Here is a 25,743-nt window from a genome sequence, read left to right on the forward strand (position 1 = left end):
ACCGTGTAGTATTTCGGGTACCAGATTTGGGGCGTTACAATTTGTCCCTTTTCTATTTATAATAATAATCGCTCTATTCCGTTTTATATGCTCTCTTTCTTTTCCAGAAGTCAATTTGACTAAGTTTCAAAACTAAATTAAATAAATTTAATTTTTAAAAATTAAAATTTAAATATTCTAAAATTATATGAACTTTTTTTTAATTTAATTAAAAAATGCATCTTAAAATGTTGCTCAAAGCTTGTATCATTTGACTTTAAAAAACAAAAGAAACATATAAAAAAGAATGCACTAGAATAAAATTAATTAATATAAACATTTGTTTTTCATTATCAACGAAATGAATATAAAGATAGACAGACAACGAAAAAGAATTCCGCCCATTATTCTGGGATAGCATGGTTAAATTACATAATGATCTATATTCCTTCCTTCTCCATTAATACATTATTATTGACCACATTCGTTAAACCATCCAATAGATCACAATAATTAAACAACATGGTTCTAATAAAATGAAAAAAATCTAGAAAGCTAGCTGATCTTTACAGGCGGGGCTTTGCAGGATCTGTCATTCCACTCTGCAATGACCACCAATAAATTTACATCTTCAAAATATAATAAATAATGCATATTGATTTAACTTATACATGCTGACATATACATTTTATAACACTATCAGATTTTAACCTATTAATTGTAGCTGGTTAACTACTTTATCTCGTGGTTCTATGTTGTTATTTTTGGGACTGCTTGATTGTTAAATATAGTATTCAGTACTCTCTCATGTATCATAGCAAGACTCCAATCAGTGGCGGTGTTAAAAAATTTATTATATATCTCTAAACAGATGGATGGATAGATAATCAGATACATGGTGTACTCAATTTAGAAAAACAACATAATGAATATATCCCATTAATTATACTCACCAGAGGAACCCCCCTGGAAGCTTTTTCAACAAGGGAGTCACAGGGCTTGAAAAAGTTCCCATACATTCTTGCCCACCCATTCAATCTTGAACAAATGTATTTGGATCCAAGAGTATCTGCCCAGTATATGGTCCCTCCCCTGGCCAACAAGTATCCAATTACATCTTTATTATTCTCTCATTATTCTAGTCATGATAGTTTTCCTGGAGTGGAAATTAATATGTACGCACACATTTAATCAAATAAAAGCACAGACCTATAAGGGGGGAAGCCCATGCCCATGACAGAAGCAATATCAAGATCAGCAGCTTTGACAACAATGCATTCAGCAAGTAATCTGCATGCTTCATTAACTGAAGGGAATAAGATCATTTCGACGATGTCCTTGTCTGAGAGTTTTGCAAGCTGAGTCAAGTACAATGCACAATTTTGGTGTAAGAGTGCGACAGAAACATAAAATGATTTCAACTACTAGTATTTCTTTAATGTCAATAGGAGAGGAGAAATAGAAACCTTAGGGTTAATGCTGACACCAGAAATTTCTCTTGCCTTCTCAATGTATTTCTTAATTTCTGGATCAGGCTTGACTTTGTGTCTTTCATCGTATAAGTAGAAACCTTTTTGAGTCGTTTCACCTAGAACATGTGTGTCAATGTCATTCAGAAGGGGCATAATCCAAAAATATGATTACTTACTTCTGGACACACATCAAACTAGCATTTGCGATAAGTACGCCTAGCACTAAATTCAAAATAGAGAAGTATACCTAATCTTTTATCTTGTTGCATTAGTGGAATAAGCGTTGACTTGTAAATTCTGTCAGACATACTCAATACAAATTGAGCTTCAGTAGCCATTGCAACATCTAACCCAATAAGATCACACAACCTGCATGTAGGAAATCAAAATACTAAATCTAGTCATTGTTAGTTATGCGAACAAAATTATACATTCAAAGTTGATAAGGAAAAAAAGCTACAGATAATAAAGTTGGAATTCTTAGTGGTAGAAGACCGTTTGGGCAAATCCTTGCAAGTTTGGCCCTAAAGACAGACAGCACATAGCACACTATATTTAAAAATGTTGGACTAGTTTAGCTGGAAAATCATGGTTACATAGGGACATCTATTAAATCAATAAAGCTGCCAGACACTTTACCTGAAAGGACCCATAGCCATTCCAAATTTAGCAAAGGCTCTATCTATGCAGTATATGTCTGCTCCATGTTCAACAAGCAAAAGAGCAGCTTGGGTGCAAGAAAAGAACATTCTATTAACAGCGAAACCAGTGCAATTCCTTACTACTACAGGGGTTTTCTTTATCTTTTTTCCAACATCAAGCAAGTCTACAATTACTTGGGAAGATGTCTTTTGGTTGCGAACAATTTCCAAAAGTGGCATCATATGAGCTGGACTGCAACAAATTACAAGAATCAATAAACAGAACAAATGAGAAAAGTATAAAATTCTAATAGGCATCACCTGAAAAAGTGGGCTCCAATAATACGATCTTGAGATTTGATCTTCTCCCCAATCAAATTCAAGTCAATAGAGGTATTACTAGCAAGTATACAATGTGGAGCACAATACTTCTCTAGATCCATAAATATTTTCTGTTTTAAAGTTAAGTCCTCTGTGACAGCCTATAACAAATTAATAGCAAGGCACTGTAAGATAGCTCAATCGGCAAAATATACGACAAAACTGAGAATATATATAGCTGATACCTCAATGACCATGTCAACATCTCTGAATGTTTCATAATCAAGAGTACCCTTGAGTAAGGAGAGAGCTTTTACAAACTTCGCTTGACTCAATTTTCCTTTATTGGTGCGACGTTGCAAATTTGCTGAGCAATTTATACATTACTCACATAGTCATATTACCAAGGGTAAGTTGAAGTAATTACAGCAAAACAATATAATGAACTTACCTTTTATTCTATGAATCCCAGCCTCTAGGACTTTGTTATTAACTTCTTTCAGGATCACATAATAGTTGCTAAGGAGAAACACAGTTGCAATTTCAGAACCCATCAATCCACCTCCAAGAATTGCAACCTTTATAACATGTCGTGGCACTAACCCCAAATCAGTCACCCCTGGAATCTATTCGCGTTAAGATAGAAAATTAACATCTTTATAACTTTTCTAGAAAATCATGAAATTTTCTGCCTAAAATAATTTAACTTTATTCACCTTCGTGGTTCCACGTCGGGAAAGGAAAATGTGTACTAAGGCCTTGCAAGTGCCTGAACGTATAAGAACTTCGAATGTTTCATACTCCTGAAACAGAAGAGCTTTTGTGACAAGGGATTTCATTGGCAGAAAAAATTAGGGGTGGGCATGGTATGGTATGGTACGATATTTGAAACTTCGGTACGGTAATTTTGGTATTCGGTTTTTAAAAACATTATACCATTACCATACCATATTAATTCGGTATGGTTCAGTATTTTGATGTTTGGTTTCGGTATTTTGCGGTATAGTAATCGGTAGCCATAGTTTGTACAACTTCGACACTATATACTCGTATACTAGAGTATTATTACTTTGAATTTTCCAAAGCACGTCTTAATTGCATCATAAATACACATTACACATGTAGAAATATTGAAAAAGAAGTACAAACAATTCTTTTTGTTAGTCAATTACACAAAAAAGACATTTCAATCAAGATAGAATAGCAAAAGTTTCAATGTCTAAACATTTTTATACTAATACTAAGTATTATATTTGTGTGTGTGTGTATAAAAGTTACTTATGTAACTATATATACTTCGGTATGGTATTTGATATTTCGGTATGTCATTTGTAAATACCGAATACCATACCATATACCAAAAAAATTTAAAATGTATACCATATACCATACCAAATACCATAATACCAAAACCACGGTATCAAAAATTTCGATTCGATATGGTAATTCTGTATATACCATACCATGCTCACCCCTAGAAAAAATAGAGGAAGAGATCCAGAATAGAACCTTAATAAGTCCAGCACGTGGACCAGACACGATACCCTCTTCAACCACATCAACGAATGCTAAGGGATGATAGAGATTTGGAGATATTCTAATTGCTTGATCTCTAGCAAGCTTTAGTATTTCCCTTGCCTCATCAAGAGACTCCAGTTTGTCAGTTCTGTAAAGGCTGGCTACATTCCAAGGTTTTTTGTGCTCCCAAATATCAAGTGCCCATTTACAAGCGGCATCCAGTAATTGGCTTGGTGAAACTATAGCATCAACAAGGCCAAGGTCAAGAGCTTCCTTCCCTTTAACAGATTTTGCTGTCTACATAGGCATATGAGTGAAAAGGGGTGTAAGAAACTAAACTTTCACGATGTGGTGCCAATGCTGAAATATAAAGGTGAATTGCATCTTACTAGCATCATTTCTAGGGACTTAGCAAGTCCCACGAGGCGTGGAAGCCTCTGAGTACCTGAAATATAACATTACAAGTTTACAATAAAATCAGATTACAAAAAAAGAAAAGAGTTTGACTTCTATACACTATACATGTTCGTTTATTATTAACTTAGCACATGCATTGGCTTATCCATGTGCACATGAGCAATTTTTATCTCCGTTATCAGATAAGTTCCCTGAGAATCCGAAACATAATTTGGGAAATGAAAGAGCAGAAATTAGATTCTGTGTTACAGTTCATCAACCGGTCAGCAGACTGCAGTTTCCTTGGAAATTGAAACCATGAGTTCAATCAGATTGGATGTGATATCATATGTTTAATCGAAATGACAGATTTTAGATGAGATCTATGTCTCTGATATCACAATCAAGACGATTTTAGCACTTCAGGGAGAACTTTATTTTCTGAAAGCCTTTTGTTTTCAGTACACTGTACATGCTGCAGAGGACTACTGTCCCTTAGAAGGACAATTTCGAGATGCAACAAGAAATTCAGAAGGAATCTCTCATGAAATAAACGAAAGTTTAAGAAATTAAAAGCTCTACGTTGTGTTCTCCAAAATCATTCAAGAATGATGAAATCAATGAAATTGTTTCAAGATTAAAAGTCATGCATTAATTTATATTTCGGGCTATTGTTGGACATTTAAATCCCATACTACATATATACTTCCACAAAATTCAAATATGGGATAGAATAATGTAGTATTTGTTACTACAACAGAAGTTTAATTGAAACAAATGGAGCTTATATTATTTTGGTATTAATTATCTCACCTAGAACTGATGACAGATTAAGAAGTTAAGCACTAAACAAAAGGTTTCATACCTCCAAATCCAGGAATTATACCAAGGTGAAGTTCTGGCAATCCAAGTTTTGCATTAGGAGTGGAAATCCGTGCATGACAACACTGATGATTCAAGGACGCAACATAAATAATTAGCAAATGGATTCATGTCAACAACAGCTTCTACTGAGAAATTAAGATAGTTTAATTGACATGCACCATACCATTGCAATTTCAAGTCCTCCACCCAAAGCATGACCATCAATGGCAGCTACTAAAGGTTTTCTCGAAACTAAGATCAAGGAAAAGTAAGATTGAAGCAACAATTTAGTTAGCTGCATTCAACTTTAATTTACCGGTAGTTTAGTTTACATGTAGCTCTATGTCGAAACACAATTTGCCTTCAAGTCTGCAAAGTTGGAAGAAAATCTATTTCCATATAGAGTGAACACGTATGGTGTGTCTGGTAGTACGGAAGTTATTTTCTTTGTAAAATATTTTTCCAAAAAAGTTTTATGGTGCTTGAAAAATATTACTCGATTATAATATCTAAATGTTTGTTGGAGTAAGTAATATGAAGTTAAAAGTTTTAAATAGTTTTAAGGAATAAGTGATGCAAACATCAGAAAATGACTTACTGATGGAAAATATTTTTCAAGGGAAATGACATCCTTTATACCGACCATACCCTTAAACTGCATTTAACATCGAGTTTCAAGGTGAAAGATAAAGCAAAGGCATACCTTCCACAGTGTCAGTGAGCATATCCAAAGATGTATAACCAGGTTTTGGCTGTGCTACTGTGATAATTGGAAGACAAAAATTAGCTAAGGAAAATGTGCAGCACTAGCACTAGCATGTAAACTCCTTCTGTCCCAATTTATCTTACACAGTTTTTTTAGTTAGTTCTTAAAAGAATGACAAGGTTCCTTATTTGACAAATATTTGATGATACTATAAACATTTCTTCTCATATTTGATCTCACTTATTTGGCAAAAAGTACACAAAGATGTACTCTTTTTTAAAATTCATTTATTTTAAGGGTAGTTTTGGAACATTGCAAAATCTTCTCATATTTTTTAAATTTGTGTCCAGTCAAAACTACACCACTTAAAATGGGATAGAGGGAGTTAATTAGATGCTAAAATGTTTACCTTTTCCTTGTTGTAGGTCAGCAAAGGAAGAGATATTAAAACCACCTGAGAACTTACCACGATAACCTGTCAAAAATAGATGGATGTATGTTGGGATTTAATTGATACATTAAAAATGGACACTATTGTGATTCCATCAAATTTAATTACCTGTCATAACAATTGCCTTCACATCATCTCTCCTAAAGGCATCCTCAATTGTTTCTTTCAAGCTGTACAAAACTAATTAAAGGAAAATGCACTTAGATCGAAAATCAGATAGGGTTCAACATATTGAGCAATGTTATTAAACACATCAATAATTTTATTTCTAAATGAAGAGACAGATGAAGTTTTAAATAAAACAAAACACCACCAAATTTGCTAATGCCACCAAAACAAAATTATGTAAGCCCCTGTTTCTCCATATATATTTTTTGGCGTAAAAATTTTGCAGCAATATTTGAAGATAATTTCAATTGTTTCAACTTCAAACAATTGAAATATAAAAGCTAGTTTTAGTTGTTTTAAATAACAAAACTCGAATTGTGTTTTCATGTCTAAACATAACTTTAACTTTTGCAACCTAAATTCAACGACCTTTTTTTTAACCATTAAAATACAAATGCCTACAACACGAGTAAATAACTTTAATGGTCACTCAACTTTGAATTTTTATTCCAGAAAGTCACTTAACTTTGAACTTTACTCAGAAAGTCATTCAACTTTAGATGTTTTACTCAGAAAGTCACCCAACTCATTTTATTATTATTTTTAACTAATTTTTGCTTATGTAAATTCTTTTTTAATAATAAAATTCTGAAAAATATAAAATATCCATTTAATGACCTTTTTACCCTTTCTTTCATTTCCTTTCGTTCATTTGATACCTACATTTAAATGTTTAATTGAATTATCTACCTTTTGGTAAAAGCCATGGAAATATTTTTTTTTGTTATTAATGCATACAATCATGTTATGTAATTCCGTATAACAAGTCCGTTAAGCTAATAGTATATTTTTGTATTAAGTAATATTACGTATGAATATTACAAATGTTGAATTACCTGGTCGACCTGTGTATTAAAATTCTTATTCTGTGATTTTTAAAATACATCATGGTAATATTAAATTCGAAATTTGGTCAGTTATAACTCTTTGAAATACTTTGGATAAATTTATAAAAGCATTTAAAGCACCTACATGAACAAAACAATTACAAACTACAAATACTTCAAACTTTTTATATATATTTTTTTAAAATTTTATGTAAAGCAATAGAATAATTAAAAAACAAACTTAGCTTCAATGTGAAGATTGAAGACTTCTTGTTGTTGTCACCATTTAATTAATCAAATGAAAGAAAAGGGAATGAAAGAAAGGGTAAATGTAGGTATCAAATGAAAGAAAAGGTAAAAACAATGTGACAATCGTAACATAATAAATAACAAACTATGATAGTATCACAAGCAGGGACCATAATATCTATGGCTAATCAACGACGAACACCAACAAGTTTAAACCTTAGAGATGCAAGACAATACTCCTACACGACTGACCTTCTACCCTCGAGATGCAAGACAAAAATTGATGTTGAAATTTAGTATAGATTCATAAACAAATGTTGATTTCAAATCATAACTGGAAACTGGGGTCTCAACACCTATGGACAAGTACATATTAAAAATAGGATTGAAATTCGTGAATTTATAGGGCCAGAAGTTGAATACGTACATTATGCGTGTATTTATATCAATGAGTAGAATATGTTTTTAAAATAGTCATTTTAACTATAGATAAAGAGAACATAAAACATTTATTATTTATTAAAAGAGGATTTAATAAATAAATTTATAGTCGATTTTAAAAGTCTAAATACTAGGAAAATTAACATAGAAAAGTGTACCATTATTTACACACATAGTTCAAATAAGAAAAATATCTTGACTGGGTAAATTTCTAATATATTAGGACGTTTGACATAATTCAAATAAAAATCATACAATAATCAAAAATGAAGTTGATTTTATAATCTTAAATATTAAGACTATAATTAAATTATAAATTTCTCTAATATGTTTTTCTTTTGGAGGGTAAAAAAGTTGCAGGCATATGGTGTTAGAAGTTTCGTACTTGTATAATAGTAATACAAGATAATACTCCTTTCTTTAAATTTAGGTATCAAATGAAAGAAAGGGGAATGAAAGAAAGGGTAAAAGGGTCATTAAATGGATATTTTATATTTTTCAGAATTTTGTTATTAAAAATAATTCCACATAAGCAAAAATTAGTTAAAAAAATAATAAAATGGGTTGGGTGACTTTCTGAGTGAAACATCTAAAATTAAGTGACTTTCTGAGTAAAGTTCAAAGTTAGGTGACTTTCGGGGATAAAAGTCTAAAGTTGAGTGACCGTTTAAGTTATTAACTCCCTACAATACCATGATGAGAAAGTTCATAGTAGTGAAGAGTAAAATCATCCCACATCATGAGATTACATGTTCCAGCCATAGAAATAGCATTTTGCAGAAATGTAAGGTAAGATTGGTTATAATAAATCAACCCTTGTGATTGGACCCTTTCGTGAACCCCGCGCATAGTGTAAGCTTAGTGCATGGGGCTACCCTTTTTAAAAAAATCATCCCACATAATGGAGAGACGGAGGAAAACAATCTTTACAGCTACATAAAGGTATCTAACATTAAGAAAAGTAGAATTTCAAATATCTTGAAAGGGTGGGTCGTTATTAACTCACCATCTAAGGAAAGAGAGTTGACAGGAGGGTTAATAATGGTGATGACAGCAACCCCATCAGCTGCAACCTCAATGGTAGCTCTACCCTTTGACTTCATTTGCTATCAGTATCAACAGATAAGAGTGTTAAAGAGTGTTTTAAGAAAAAGTTGCTATTATATTGAACAGTGACATAGGAAGTGTTATTGCATGCATTATAAGTAGTCGAGAGAAACAAACGTAACTAACAGTCAAAACATAAGTAACATCACATGCAATTCATGTTAAAATTTCTTTGTTGTGTTTGTTATGACATCCTCAATCCTAGCTAGTTGCTTAATTTGCTCTCACTTTCTGTTTTCAAATACAAAATTAGCAGGAATTGGGGATCATTTGGTTCGCATGCTAATTAGTAGAGGACTTTGGTAATGAATAATAAGGAATTTTTATATGGTGAATAATAATATCCTATCATAGCTATATTATTATAAAACCTAAAGTATATGTTCCAAAACCCAATTATTTTAGGAGAATTTTACTTTTCATTCTTTTAAAATGCACGAACCATTAGAGAAAAGCAAAACGTCCAAAATGACACAATCAAAAGACGTCCAAAAAATGTGATTAGACATTATTAACTCTTAATCATCTTAAGTGTAATTAGGTGGCAAACTTTTCCTCCAAAAACCACTTTTCTCTTCAAATCGATTTTACATCTTTGTTTAATTAATTTAATCATTGATTATAGAGAGCTTCTTAGTTAACTGTGATCATGCTCCAACAATTAATTCCTTCTTCACGTTAACAACCAACTTCTAATTCTAGTACTTACTACAACCAACACAATAGTTTTAATAATTTTAATTCCTTCTTCACCTTTGTTAACAAGGGTTCTTTTCTTTTCTCTATTGTCTTCTGAATTATCAAATGCAAAATAGCTAAGCAAGTTCTAATTAGTCAAGGGAAAGTCGTGATATAAGGGACCCACAAGATTTAAGAAACACAATATTTGTGTCACGATCAAAACCGTCGTGCATGGTACCACACTATTCACCCAGTGAGAGAACCAATAACCTCGGAAACATAATCCAACCGTTAGAGTAAATGAAGAAAACTAATCCACTAATAGTTCAAGGATTATTTAGTCTAATAACTTACGAGAAATGTGATAATAAATACCAAAACAAATGCCCCTAGAATCTGAAAGTCAATGTACCAAAACATACTAAGAATTTCAAAAAGGGGATGCAACCCCAAAAACTAAAGACAAACAAAGGACAATGTCATAAAGAGAGATCCCATGGTAGTCTGATATGTTGCTCACCCTGATATCTGGAGTCAACCGCTGGCATCATACCTTCTTTATGACTTTCGACCAAATTGAAGAAACTCTAGTTTAGTCACGACGTCGTTCCTGTCCCTTGTGGTGCTTTTTCAATCCTTTGCTTTGCAACCATCGTCTTTTAGCTGATTGATGAGTGTCAAAGATAGACGTGTCACGCCGCATGAAGAAAGTGTTAATGGATTAGTTCGATCCAAAACTTGAGATAATGAGTGTAAACTAAAAAAGAATTCATAAGTAGTTGTTAATGGAGTTGAGGTTACCAAATTTTGAGGTGTCGGTATCAATTTATGCCGAATTGCTGATGTATTGCAGGGCTACAGAAATAGGTGCTGCACCCATAAAAGAAAATCCAGGTGTAGTATCATCACACAAGAACAATAATGTACTGGTAGTGTCATTCGGCTAACCCAAGATGAGATACAAATATATAACTAAAGTTATAGTATAACAAGTTAATCCATGCTTACAAATATACACTTAGCTTAACAAGCAACACCAAACAATTAGGAATCAAACCAACAAATCAAAACATTATCACCAAGTCAATTTGATTCAAGCCACGCCAAAAATAAGTCAGGATAATTTATTAAGTGGAAAAGTATATTTCCCCAGTTCACTCATGAAACCATGAAACTCACCTGACCCTCATACATACACTCTTAGGGATATAGAACCACCCTCTAGCCATTACTTGCAGAGGACAATTACCATCTATGTACGAAAACCCCAGACATAAGTGTCTGCCAACTATGTTCCTCCAAAGCCCGTGAGAACGTTCTAACTGCTGAACATTCAGCATTTACCAAGTAAGGTAGATAAAAAATCATATAATTACCATAAAAAATATTTACCATGACCACACCAAACAACATGCACTAACAAGCCATACAACAAAGTAGTTAACATGCACATACAACACAAATTAAATTATACTATAATACCATCACCTACCTCGAACCAAGCTTGCATAACTCCTCTATGCTAGAGCTTTTCCCTTTCGTGCAATTTATGTATGTACATAAATACATAATTAATAAAATAACCTACTATGTTGGAAATTATAACTCACACCCAACCCTTAAGGTCAAGTTAATGATCATTCTCTTTCAGTTCTAGGAGTTTTCTATCATAATTCACCTAAAACTACTAATTTCGGGGTTAAATTAGGGAATTAACAAAATACAAGGGTAAATTAACTGTTAATAAATAAAACTCATTAAATTATTTGCTTAATTTCCTTTCTCGCACCAGAAAACAACTAAATTTCACCCTAAAGCCCTCTTCGAACTCTATAAATTAATAATTCTAAGGTTTAATAATTAAATACGATTTAACGAGGAAGAATTTTTTACCTTAATAAAGTCAAAAGAAGAAAATCTCATGTATTTTTCCCTAAATCTCCCTTCTTTTTTCCCAAAATAAGTTCTGAAAAATAAACTATTTTAGAGAATTATTTCATTAAAATAGTGATTTTCACTGCTATAGTGGTACCTGACCGTTATGTCAGTACCACTATTTCAGTAGCCATCTCTATAGCAGTCATTGATTGTTTTGATCATCGATATAGAGAGAATTATTTTTCCATAGCGCTTACTGTTATTAGGATTGACCGATCGCTATAACAGTACCGACAAAACAAAATGTCCATCTTCACCCAAAAATTCTACTTCTTACAACACACCTTTAACCTAAAATATTTTAAACAGTGCCATTTACGCTAAGATCAATTTTGAGAGTTCTACTTACCCAAATTCAATTCTGTAAATTTCCACGGGTTTTTTTTTATTGTCTTAGCTAATAAGAAATAAATAAAAATACCACTACCCAGTTCAAATCATTCCTAAATTTTCTAGGCCCACACCTCACTCCGAAATTGCTCAAAACTAGCCTAGCCTGAAATTTGTAACTTTCAAATTGAGAGATATTTGGACATGAAATCTTACACGTAGAAGTCAAGCATAATGACAAAGAGGGTTATTAAAATAGATACTAATTTACCCACCGTTTCTCCCCAAATGATCAAATGAGAAACACATGCTCGACAAAGGAGAAAGAGAGTGCATGTGTCCTCAAATAATTAAGGGTACTTATCCCGTGTATCCTTCTCGGTCTCCTAAGAGGATTACTTGACGAGATGATGCTTCCATTGCAACTTTATTAAATGAACTTTCTTCATCCTCAATTTCAGAACACCTTGATCCAGAATGTTTATTAGTTCCTCCTCATAAGAGAAATCCTTATCTAAAAGTACCGAATCTCACTTAATGATGTAGTCACTATCACCTAACCAATATGTAACTAGACCCACTTCCTCAAGAACCTCGAAGGGATGTATATAACAAGGGTTGATCTTTCCCCTCTTGCCAAAACCTCATTACTTCCTTTATTACAGAGTCCTTGAGCAAAACTTCCTCACCAACCTTGAAGAACATGTCCTTCACCTTAGTCCCGTGTTCTCTTTTTTGCTTTGAGAAGCCAACAAATTAGCTTGAATGAATCTTATCTTATCCTAAGCCTCTTGGACCAAATCCGTGTGTAAGGGATTAACATCTTTTGACTCAAACCACCCAACAAGTGACCTAAACTTTCTTTCATAAAGTGCCTCAAATGGTGCCATGTCAATACTGAAGTGATAGTTGATGTTGTATGAAAACTCGCACAACAGAATAAACTGATCCCAGTACCACCAAAATCAATCATACATGCCCTCAATATATCCTCTAGCACCTGAATCGTCCTATTTGACTACCCATTAATTTGAGGGTAAAAAGTTATACTAAATGTAAGCTTGGTGCCTAACTCCTTTTGCAACCTATCCCAAAACTTGAAAGTGTAATTTGTATCTCTATAAAAAATGATACTAAGTGGCACACCATGAAGTCTCACAAAACCTTTACATAAATTTTAGCTAGATGATGAGAGTTGTAGTTTACCTGAGTTGGTGAAAAGTGAATTGACTTCGTCAATCGATCTACCATCACCCAAATAGAGCCATGCTTCTCCAAAGTCTAAGAGAGACCCACTAAAAAGTCTATATGAATTTTCTCCCACTTTCACATGGGTATTAGCATCCTATGAAGCAACCTTGTAGGACTTTGGTGCTCATACTTTACCTACTGATAATGTTTATACTTGAACACATAATCCACTATGTCTCTCTTCATCTAGGGCCACTAATAAAGCTACCTAACCTCACAGTACATCTTAGTTATACCCAGATGAATAAAATAATGTGAGCTATGACCCTCTGAATATATATCATAAATTATATCCCCAACCCAAGGAATACATGATCTTTCCTTAAACTAAAACACCTCTCTCGTATCAAGAGTGGAATCCACCTTCCCATGCACCACTTTATTCGTAAGTAAATTCAACTTCTTATCCTCAAATTTCTTGGCCTTAATCTACTCCAAAAACTTTGACCTTACCTCTACACTATCCAACACACCACTCTTATCTGAGACCTCACACAACACGCTCAGAAGTTCTAGAGTTTGAAACTCTTTAGCTAATGGTTGCCTGGATACCCTAAAAAGATAACTACTCATACTAACAATTTTTTGGCTCAATGTATCTACCACTATATTGGCCTTACTCGGATGATACTAAATAATCACAGAATAATCCTCTAATAATTCCATTAGTTTTAAATCCATTTGAGTAAACATATTTTGTAGGCTATGATTGTTTGAGAAGATATCACATTTGACACCGTAAAGATAGTTTCTTCAAATCTTTAATAATAGCACCACCACTGCTACTCAAAGTCATGGGTTAGGTAGTTCCTTTTATGAGGCTTCAACTATCTTGAAGCATAGGCAATGGCATTCTTATTTTGCATCAACACAATACCCCAAACCAGTAGTGAGACATCACAAAACACAATAAAGTCTTTATTCAACCGATAATAAAAGAATAGATGTTGAAGTCAAGAGAGTCTAAAGCTTTTGGAATCTCTCTTCACATTGATCTGACTAAACAAATGACACTTTTTTAGTCAACCTTATTAAGTGTGTTGCAATGATGCGAAGTTCTTGACAAACCTATGGTAGTAGCTAAAAAGTCCCACAAAATTTCTTATCTCGGTCACTAAACTAGGGTGATTCCAATTTCTTGCAACCTTAATCTTCTGAGGATCCACCATTACCCATTTTTAGAAACCACATATCATAAGAATGCAACTGAGATAGGATAAGTCTGAATTCACAAGTCTAAGAGAAGGAAATAAAGTTGAATGAGAAAACACTGGGAGTAATTTTAGAAGTTCCTATATATGGGGTAAGAATTGTCTCCATCAGTTGCTTTCAACAAAATTCTTAGAAAATATATCCAAGGTTAAAGAGAAACCTGCAATGAATAGGAACTCACTCAAGAGTGAATTTCAATTGATTTTGGACTTTGTGAACAATGTAATCCTGCCTAGGTCACAAAAGAGAAACATTGCCTCAGCCACTGACTTATATATAATGGAATGCCTTAGTAGCTTTGAATTCATTAATCTACCTGAATTAATGGTAGAGCACCTTCACAAAGTGGTTCTTGGTAAGAATGGAAAATATGGCATGCCATATGGATTTTGGCTGAACAAAGTACTTAATCATTATGGCATTGTCTATAATTTTGGAACCCAAGGATTTGTGGTCAAATGCGTAATATGAAAACGCTAGTCAAGACTAAATGTGTCAAACCAGGAAGCATTTATGAAAGGGAGATCAACAAGGAAATAGAGGAACTAAAGTTTAACCTAGCTGCCAAGGATGAAGAAATCAGCAAGCTTTAGGAGACAATTTAGCATTTTTCCAAAGGAAACCTATGTGAAAAATAAATGCTTAGAACTGAGAATGCTGAACTGAAAAAGAGGGTGTTAATCTTAACTGATGAGGTCCTTAGGTCAAATGCATAGATAAGGCATCTCAACTACAACCTGACCCTACTCTTTTAAAATATTTTTCCCAGTCCTTCATTTGCTAATCCTTCTTGATTCCTGTGGCTTTTTCCCTAAGAATATTTAATTTATACATTGCAATAATACTTATCCTACTTATGAATGAATCTTTGTTTTGTGCATTACATTTGTTCTCTTTGAATTTCAAAGTTATTCTTCATGTTAGTATTGCCCTAGTGGCTAAGGGTTAACTACTTTGTGCTTAATTTACTCTTGGTTTACTATTCTTACTTTTTAATGATACCAAAAAGAGAAATATTGAGTTTATGTATAGGTGTGATAAATTTAATGTGTAGGGACCAGCTATCAGAGGTTCTAGATGAATGTGAAAGGCATACTGATAGGGGAAGAAAGCAAGTGATGTGATGAATAGATGAATGAAGGGATTCATGTCGACAGGGCGAAGTGTGGAAATGCACTAAAAGTAGGTTCATGTTGACAGAGGGAAGAAATTAGAGTTTTTGTTGTAAATGACAACAAGGTACTAGGTCCTTATGTTGCATAGTGGAGGAAGCATGATAATAGAAGGAACATTCATCTTCAGGTGGTAATCACACTAATTAAATGTGATAAATATGAACTGATGCTCAAAGTTGAATGGTTGGTTTGTCATCATCAAAAAGGGGAAAAATTATTATATGTAGTTTTGATGATGAGAAACTAACTGCAAAGGACCAGGTCTCTGGATGTGCAAGATACAGTACCATTGGCATACATAGACTACACAATTTTGTCATCATGTGTAACAAACTTACAGGTGTTGTTTGTACTGATTAGGACAGTTGGTCCAATGATCTTTCAACCCTAATCATCCTCATCTATAAAAAGAAAGAGAGGCCTCTCTATCAAGCAATTTTTGCAAATACAAAAAGTAAAAAGAGGTAGCATAATCCAGTTCCAACACTGCGCAAGTTTGTAGCTTTATGAGTACTTAAATTAAAATTGTTCTTGTATGAATACTGATTTGTAAAATAACTACTCATGCTATAAGAGTAGAGTTTTCTTTTGAGAGTGCTTAGGTAGAGTTACCTAAGTTTGTTGCTAATTAGAGTTAATTGGCATAGAGGGTCTTTGGTAGAGTTACCAAGATGAGCTCATAGTAAAGTTGCTACAAGTGAAATGAGCCTACAAGTAGGAAAAATAAAGGTTGTAATCAAAAGTTTGATTATAGTGAAAGTTAAGGTGCTTCTGAGAACAAGCCATGGTTTTTTCGTTCCTGGGTTTCCACATAAAAATCTATGTGTTTTTACTCTTCCTACATTGCCTTTATTTTTTTGCACGATTAGTGTTTGATTGCCTATGATTGATCGTGAGAGACCTTGTTCTTAACTATATGGTGTAACCCCCAATGGTTCCAATAATCTTCTCCTACTGAGTTAAGTCATAAAGATTTCTATGTGTGTGATAGGACTGGCCATTTAGCCAAGGACTATCTTTGTCATGTGTTTAGAGATACTCTTATTTCAATTGTGAGAGTTAAGGGTTCTACTATAGGTGTGCGAAGCAGAGGTAGTAGTGCTCATAGGTGTGGTCATTAGGTTATTTAGCTAGCTGGTGGTCATGGATAGTGCTATGTTATACTTGCCATACCAGAGGTAGACGCTTCTAATGTTGTTATCTCAGGTATCGTCCCTATTATTTTAGACCACCTGTATCTGTGTTATTTGATTCGAGATTGACTTTCTCCTATTTGTCTCCATATTTTGCTTTGGGATTTGATTTTGTTAATGAGCCTCTTCCCATGCCTATTTATCTATCTACCCATGTAGGAGATTCTTTAGTGGTGGATTGTGTACCGATCTTGTGTTGTAACTTTTACTAAGCATGAGACTTGGGTAGAGTTTCTTATCCTGGATATGGATGACTTCAACATTATCTTAGGTTTGGATTGGTTGGCTTCTTACCATGCTGTCCTAGATTGTTATGCTAAGACTGTGACTTTAGCTTCGTTGGATGTCCCGAGGATATCTTAGAAGGATGTGCTTTATTTGGGTCCCAAGAGAGTTATATATTTTGTTCAGACTTATCCCTTGGTTGATATGGGTTGCTTATCTTATTTGGCTTATATTTGTGAAACTATAATTACTTTACTTCCTTCTTGGATTTCATTCATGTGGATTGCGAGTTTGTGGATGTCTTCTCCATAGATTTGCATAGTATACCTCCGGATCGCGATATTGACATTGCTATTAATGTTAAGCTGGGAACCAAGCCCATTTCAATTTCTTCTTATAGGATTGCCTAAGATGAGCTATTAAAATTAGAGGATCAGTCATAGAAGTTATCGAATAAGGGATTTATTTGACCTAGTATATCACCTTAGGGTGAGCATATCTTTTTATGAAGAAAATGATAGGTCTATATGTATGTATTGATTATCAGTAGTTAAACAAGGTGACAGTCAAGAATAAGTATCCTATTCCTCATATGGATGATTTATTTAATCAGCTCCAGGGTGCTTTGGTGTTTTTGAAGATTGACTTGAGATTCGAGTATCACCAATTGAGGATTAGAGCCTTGAATGTTTTGAAGATATCTTTTCAAACTTGATACGGTCATTATGAATTCTTGGTCATGTATTTTAGATTGACCAATGTCCTAGGTTCATTCATGGAGTTGATGAATTGGGTATTTCAATCATATCTCAACTTCTTTGTTACTATATTTATAGATGACATCTTGGTTTATTCCAAAAGTCAGGTCAATCAAGAGGAGCATTTGTAGATTGTGCTTCAGAGACCGAGGGATGAGAAGTGTAAGTTTTGGTTGGATTTTGTCTCTTTCTTAGGTCATGTGGTGACCAAAGATGTCATTATGGTTGTTCCGATCAAGATTGCAGCAGTTTATGATTGGGCTAAGCTTACTTCACCCATCGAGTTTTATTGTTTTATTGGCTTGGTAGGACAGTACCAATGACTTATTGATGGTTTCTCATCTATTATAACTCTGCTGACCCAGATAACTCAGAAGAAGATTTTCTTTTAGTGGTCCAATGCTTGTGAGGAGATCTTCCAAAAGCTCAAGAATTTTTTAAGACCAACTCTTATCTTGACTTTTCCCAAAGAGGGTGTGGCTTTACTATTTTTTGTGATTCTTTGGGTGTTAGGTTAGGTGTTATTTTGATTTAGGAGGGCAAAGTAATTGCGAATTCTTCTCACTAGTTCAAGCCCCATGAGATGAATTACCCTACCCATGATTTAAAGTTGTGTGAGGTTGTTTTTGCTTTAAAGTTATGGAGGCACTACTTGTTTGGAGTCCTTTGTGAGAATTTCTCAGATTATCGTATCCTTCAGTATTTCTTCACCTAGTAAGATCTTATATGAGACAACATCATTGGCTTGAGTTTTCTTAAGAATTATGACTTGACTGTTCTCTATCATTCAGGCAAGGCTAATATAGTTATAGATTCCTTAAGTCAAAAGTCGTCTAGCATGGTTACCTTAACGCATCTTTTGACCCAGGAGAGGCCTTTTTACTTGGAGGTTCGTTCTTTAAATAACCAAATGGTTAAGCTTGATATTTCATCACCTAGTGTATTTTAGCATTCGTGGAGGTTAGGTCTTCCTTGATGGAGCAGATTTAGGCTCATCAGTTTTATGATGTTAGATTGAGATTGATTAAGGATAACTTGTTGAGTGGTGGGGCTAAGGAAGCCTCACTAGACTCTGATAGTATTTTGAGAATTAGAGGCTTAGTCTATGTACTGAAAGCAGGTGATTGGATTAGATTGATTTTGGAGAAGGCCCATTGTTCTAGGTATTCTATCCATTCAGGTGTTACTATAATATATCATGATTTGAGACAACATTATTGGTGGGGTGGTGTCAAGAAGGATATAGCAGACTTTGTAGCTCACTGCTTATGTTGAAAGCAGGTGAAGGCCAAGCATTTGAGGCCTAGTGGATTGCTTTAGAGGTTACCCATTCCAGAGTGGAAGTGGGAACGGATTACTATGGACTTTGTAATAGTTTACCTTACACTTTGCATGGTTCTAATAGTGTTTGGGTTATTATGGATCGATTGACCAAGTCTGCTCTTTTATTTTGATTCAGGTCTCTTTCAGTACTGAGAGGTTGGCCCGTATCTATATTCACAAGATTGTGCATCTTTATGGTGTGCCAATGTCTATTATCTTAGATTATGGTTCAGTGTTCATATCACACTTTTGGAAAACCTTTTAGGATAAGTTGGGTACTCAGGTTGATCTTAGTACAATATTTCACCCTAGATTGATGGTCAGTCGAAGTGGGTGATTCATTTTTTGATGGATATGCTACGCGCTTGTGAGATGGATTTTAGTGGTCAGCGGGTGCAATATTTAGCCTTGTCAAAGTTAGCGTATAATAATAGCTACTATTCTAGTATTGACATGGCTCCTTTTGATGACTTGTATGGTTAGTGTTTTTGCTCTCCAGTTGGTTAGTTTGAGGTTTCTAAGGTTAGTCCTTGAGACACAACTTGCTTCATAAGTCCTTGGATAAGATTAAAATCATTCAGGATAGGCTGCCTATGGCCCAGACTAGGCAGAAGTGTTACGCAGATCATAGTCCTCATGCCTTGAATTTTAGTGTTGGTGATCGAGTTTTTCTTCAAGTTTCACTCATGAAGTGTGTGATACGATTTGGGGAGAGGGGAAAGATTATACCCAGGTTTTGTTGGCCCATTTGAGATTCCTTGAACTGTCGATGATGTGGCTTATGAGTTAGATTTTCCCCCTGATTTGTCAGTTGTTCATCCAGTTTTTCATGTTTCCATGCTTCACCATTACGTTTCAGGTGAGTCTTATGTCATTCATTGGGATTCGGTTCAGTTAGATGAGAGGTTGTCCTTTGTTGAGAAGACTGTCTCCATCTTAGTTAGTGATGTTAGATGGTTGCGGTCTAGAGTTATTCCTATAGTTAAGGTTCAGTGGAGACATCGACCTGTAAATGAGGCTACTTGGGAAGTCAAGTCTGATATGCATAGTTCTTATCCCTGACTTTTTGCTAATTTAGGTATTTTCTTTGCCTTTAGTTCGACGACGAAATAGGTTTTCAGTGATGGATGATGTAATGAACTAATTTTTGATAATTAATGTAAAATATTCATTTCTGTTTGATTTAACTATTTTACCCTTCCCTGGTTGCACTGTGGTATTTCTGGGGTATGGGGATGCTTGGTATGTGTAACACCCCAATTTTTTGGAACCAGAATACCACACGGTGCTCATAATCTCGAAGGACCACAAGCCAACCCTCTACTGATATCTGTACCTGAGCACTACATAATATAATATAACAAATATGAAAAACTGGCGGAAACTTACCCTAAGGGTCAACATGACTAAAATACACAAAATTGAAAACTGAATACTGATACATCTGTCTGAAAAGCCTCTAACTGTCTGATCTGTGGAGTTGATGGGACATGTCCCCAACTAACTCTATCTACTGGAAATAAATTGAATCTAATATAAAACTAAAATAGGAGGCATCCTCGAATAAAGAGGACTCACTACTACGTCTACTGCTGCTGACTGAGTTTGGACTGCTATGGGTGCTTTGGATCTCGTGCTTCTAAACTAATGGTATAATACACCATAGTGCAAGAGAAAGTATGTGTCAGTACTTTAAATGTACAGGTATGCTAGATGAGGTAGGGCTAAATGCAAGGGCTTATGCATGAACTATACTGACTGAATAATCTGAATATGCTGAATAAGAATACATGCATGAATGCATAAATCATAACTAAAATCATGACAACACTGAATACTAACTTTTGAACACTTGAGCTTCTGACAACTGATTTTATTATTACTGATATCTGAATTCACTAGCAATGAGAGACTGAACATCTGAGTCTTACTAATAACTAAGTTTTGAGCTTGCTACTATCGACTGGCTAAATCAGAGATCAAACCTCTCTAACGGATGATCTCTAAATCTACTAATAATGATAAGGAATGATTCCATCTAAGATTAGACCTATCTAGCGGAAGATCTCTGAATCTTTTAATAATAGAAATGATGGACTGAGTTTGAGATCAGGCCTATCTAAGCGTGATCTCTGGATCATATGGTACTGATAAGGATAGTAAAAATAATAATTGACTGAGTTTGAGATCAAGCCTACCTAGTGGGTGATCTCTGAATCTGTGGAACTATCTAAGTTCCTTACTGAGCTGGGTGACCATATTTGACGATCCTAAATCTGAAGAACTATCTGAGATCTTGACTGAGACTGAATCTGAAGCTAAAATTATAATTGAGGGAATTCTCACTTAACCGACATACCCTGAATCTAATCTAGTAGGGCCCAACCTGTAACCCTAGATGGAAGGGTATCAATACCGTGCCATGGGTAAAGACCTCTGCTATGGTCAAGCCTCTCTAACGGGTGACCCTGAACAAGAAGTCAAGCCTAAGACAGTATGATAGTCAAGCCTTAATCTAACGGGTGACTCCAGGTCCTGCACTGGCTATGCAGTTTTGGAGTACAGGGGTTGCTCCTAACTACTCTGCCTCTCTAACGGGGAAGCCGTCATCCCTTCACTTGCTTAGTGCTTGTTCCTACTTCCAACTGAAAGACACTGAACTGATTCTTATACTGAACTAAACTGAACTGAATCTATTACAGATTTTATTATCTTAGTTGACTGATCTGACTGAGTATGCTTGATTCCGTTGTCTGATGGAATACTTCTGAATTCTACTTTCTGTCTTAATACAACTGAGTTCTGTAACTTACTAAGCTTTACTGAAATTTGAACTGAGTACTGAGCTTGATTAAACTGAATACTGAGATTTACTGAGTGTTCTTAACTTCTGTCACTAATTGAAATATACTGATCATAGCACGAATGAGATTATCTTGAGATTGACTCGGCTCTAGACAAGCAGCTAAGTTTTAGGGTATTAAATACTCTCAGGACTCAATACTATAAATAAAAAAGACATGACAACTCTTGCCTAACAATTATGATAGTAGACTATCATTCGCAACATAACCAATGAAGCATCATTTCGAGCACTTAGGAATCTTAAACACGTAATTGTAAAGGAAAGCATGCAATTGTCTCATAACTCAACCCACAAGGAGTTCACATGAATAGGAATACATGCAACATATCATAATTCATTCATTTAGTCCTTTCAGCAAACACTTAGCACTACTTCATGTTACAATGACACTATTTTCTTCATATAAGCAATTTATCAAAAATGCGGGAGGCACCTTTTGGCTATACAACATTCAATACACCAAATTAACATAATTATATAATTCAACATGCTTCTTGAAGGGACTTTATTATGAACATCACATAACCAACACAGTCTAAGGTTAATACTTGTATTTTTATGATCACAACATGAATTAACACTCAATATTAACATGGACTTCAATTTCAAACCACATAAATCATGAGAATTTATAAAAATATAATCTTTGAACTTTAAAGAAGATTCTTGAACTTCTTGGGTGGAAGGAACACAAGAATCAACATCAAACATACCTTGCTATATGATTCTTGAATTTTTAATGGAGAAACCTTGATGATTTGGGTCTTGAATTATGAACCTAATGGTTGTTCTTGAAGAAAATTGAGAGAAAACTCATATTTTGGGTTAAAATATGATGAATCTCATGTTAAAGAAGCATATATAGGGGTGGGATTTGACCAAATTTCCCTTGGAAATACAAAAGTGAAATTCTGGAAAACTGGGCATAAGGGCTATGGAAAGGCGGCACCTTTCCCAGAGCCTTTTGTAGGCTAGGCGGCGCCGTGCTACTGAGGCAAGGATTCAAGGCTCTAAGCTAGGCAGTGCCTCTCTGTAGCCTTTAGCTACTATTTTGCCAACCTAAACATGACCTTAGGCTCATCTAAATATTTCAAAACTCATCTGTGATGTACTATTGACTTTCCCCATCGCAACGCAATAAGAAAATTAAGAAACGGAGGTCAGGAAGGTCATGAAATAATTCGTCAAAGTTTTGAAGGCTTATGGAATGGAAAAGTTTCAACACTTAGCCAAATTTTCTAAGTGTTAAGCCTTTCTTGGTATTCTTTAGAAGCTCTAAAGACTCGAGAATTTTATGGGGTGTTACATTATCTCCCCCTTGGGATTGTTCATCCTCGAATGTGGTTTACTAAACTAAGATTTCTGATCGACTGAACTTACTTAGGGGATGAGAACATCTGAAACATATCTATACGACTGGAACTACTTATATACTGAATCTTCTACTGGATATGCATAGCTGATGCATAGAATATCTGGTTGAAACTATTGATAAGCAGAATTCTCATAATGAACATGCATATCTGATGCATGGATACTTGACTCATAAATGCACTACTGAAATTACTGATAAGCTAAGCTTCTTCTACTGAACATGCATGTCTAATGTATGACTACTTGACTGAACTGACTTATGAATGCTTGACTGAATATACAAGGATAACTGATACTAGCTTATAATAAGAATCTGAACGTGAAACTAAATGGGTTTAAGGACTTGAAAACATTAGGGAGTCATAGGGTATCTCCCCCTTGGGACACTATGTCCCTCTTAGAACTCTTACTTCATTGAAGTACTTGAGAAAATTGAGGCAATGCATAAGGCACCTATGAACTGGTTCATAACTAAACATTTGGGATCTGAATCTAATGCATGATGCATGAACTGAGTTAAACTCGCAACTACTAGAATACTCTATCATATGATAGTTACATGTTTAAGGTTACTGATAGCATGCATTGATGAAAAGATGAGAAAACAAACTATATGAATCTGACTACCTGGCTGCTAAACTGACATGCTGGCTTTGCTATCTACTTCATGCTGAAGGTAGAAGACTCATAATATACCCAAATCTATGTCAGGGAAACTTTTATTATCATGGCTAGTCTGAAGCACATAGAGTCTATTCTAACGCTGACCACTATTGGAACCAAAAGTAGCACCCTGTTGGCGCAATTATATACCTCTCTAAGTAAGCACTCTACATTCTCGCATTCTGTGGCCTGGCTTACCATATCCAAAATGTACCTAACTATTAGCTCTGCACACACCTAGGAGATTCTTGCCACACTCTTTACAAAATAAATAGGTACGAACACCACTAGAACTACTCTAGGATTTGGAGACTGGCACTCTATTATGACTATCGTCCCTAAAGTTTGGTGTTGGTACACTAGGTAAGGATGGAGTGGGGACTAAAAATTTTTTATTATGCTGAGAACGGTTACAACCCTGAGACCCTGACTGAGAAAAACTATAACTACCCATTCTAGCCTTCTTACTCACTCTTCCCTTTCCTTTGTCTTATCTGACTTAATCTGCTAAGCATACATCATAAGTCTGGAAAGATCCATATCCCTGTTGAGCATAGTAGTTCTACACCCTTTTAACACTAACTCGGATACTCCAATCCTGAACTTACTCATACTAGGTAAGATGTCAGCTATCAGATCAGGAGCATACTTAGCTAACTAGTTAAACTTAAGGTAGTACTCCCTTACCGTCATGGAGCCCTGTCTCAAGTTCATAAATTTCTCTACTTTCGCTTCCCTCATCTCTAACAGAAAAAACTTATCCAAGAATGCATCCTGGAATACCTGCCAAGTCATAGGAGCTACATCCTCTCCTGTACCTTTCCTCCATGCTACAACCCAGTCATAAGCAATATCTTTCAGCCTATAAGAGGCCAGTTCTACGCTCTTGTCGTTAGACACATGCATAACCTGGGAGATTTTAGGCACCTCCTCAAGATAAAACTGTGGGTCCTCACCTATATTAGACCCAAAGAACTCAGAAGGATTCATCCTCATAAAGTCATGATGTTTGGTTGCGGTTGCATCACCACCTTTCTGATGTGAAGCAGCAGCCTAATTATTGGTTTACACGGTAGCTGTCACAGCCTGGGCTAGCCCCTGAAAAACTGCTCGAAACTCTGTATCTGACATATTCTCAGTTGGAGAATCTATGGGATGAGGTGGCTAGTTGTCATTCCTACGGGCATTAGCTCTACGAGGAGGCATACTCTGTAAATGGAAGAAAGAGATGGATTAGACTAAGGATCAACTGGAACTTATGCATACTTGCACGAAATGAACACTGAAAGAAGGAAAATTGTTCCTAAAAACATCTTATATCCTCCTGTACATAAATGTGGCGTGCAACACACCCATGTACAATACTCTACTAGATGCGGTTTTTCAGACTTCCTAGGACATTGTTGAACCTTAGGCTCTGATACGATGTTTGTAACTCCTTAATTTTCTGGAACCGAAATGCCACACGGTTCTCATGATCCCAAAGGATTACAAGATAACCCTCTATTGATATATGTACCTAAGCACTGCATAATATAATTTAACAAATGCAAAAAACTGGCAAAAACTTGCCCTAAGGATTAAAACGTCTAAAATGCACAAAACTGAAAACTG

At 34.9% G+C, this 25,743-nt stretch overlaps 1 protein-coding gene across 4 annotated transcripts; it reads right to left on the minus strand.

Annotated features, from left to right (window-relative positions):
* Window positions 1-289: 289 nt before the first annotated feature.
* LOC107879966 (glyoxysomal fatty acid beta-oxidation multifunctional protein MFP-a) lies at window positions 290-9,207 on the minus strand. Of its 4 annotated transcripts, XM_016726896.2 has the most exons (18): window positions 9,040-9,207; window positions 6,457-6,528; window positions 6,307-6,372; window positions 5,895-5,951; window positions 5,376-5,443; window positions 5,193-5,274; window positions 4,321-4,376; window positions 3,923-4,228; window positions 3,130-3,216; window positions 2,865-3,039; window positions 2,659-2,780; window positions 2,414-2,574; window positions 2,091-2,345; window positions 1,699-1,820; window positions 1,446-1,567; window positions 1,189-1,337; window positions 933-1,071; window positions 290-581 (listed from the first exon to the last, which is right to left on the minus strand). In XM_016726896.2, the coding sequence occupies exons 1-18, from the start codon at window positions 9,134-9,136 to the stop codon at window positions 546-548; spliced, it is 2,172 nt and encodes a 723-aa protein (XP_016582382.2). In that variant the 5' UTR covers window positions 9,137-9,207; the 3' UTR covers window positions 290-545. The 4 variants fall into 4 exon arrangements, with proteins under 4 accessions (XP_016582382.2, XP_016582397.2, XP_016582378.2 ...); XM_016726892.2 differs by lacking the exon at window positions 290-581 and having other exon boundaries at window positions 637-1,071; window positions 9,040-9,201; XM_016726911.2 differs by lacking the exons at window positions 290-581; window positions 2,091-2,345 and having other exon boundaries at window positions 635-1,071; window positions 9,040-9,201.
* Window positions 9,208-25,743: the final 16,536 nt, after the last annotated feature.

This window comes from Capsicum annuum, chromosome 1 (genome assembly GCF_002878395.1).
Source record: "Capsicum annuum cultivar UCD-10X-F1 chromosome 1, UCD10Xv1.1, whole genome shotgun sequence".
Lineage (NCBI taxonomy): Eukaryota > Viridiplantae > Streptophyta > Magnoliopsida > Solanales > Solanaceae > Capsicum > Capsicum annuum.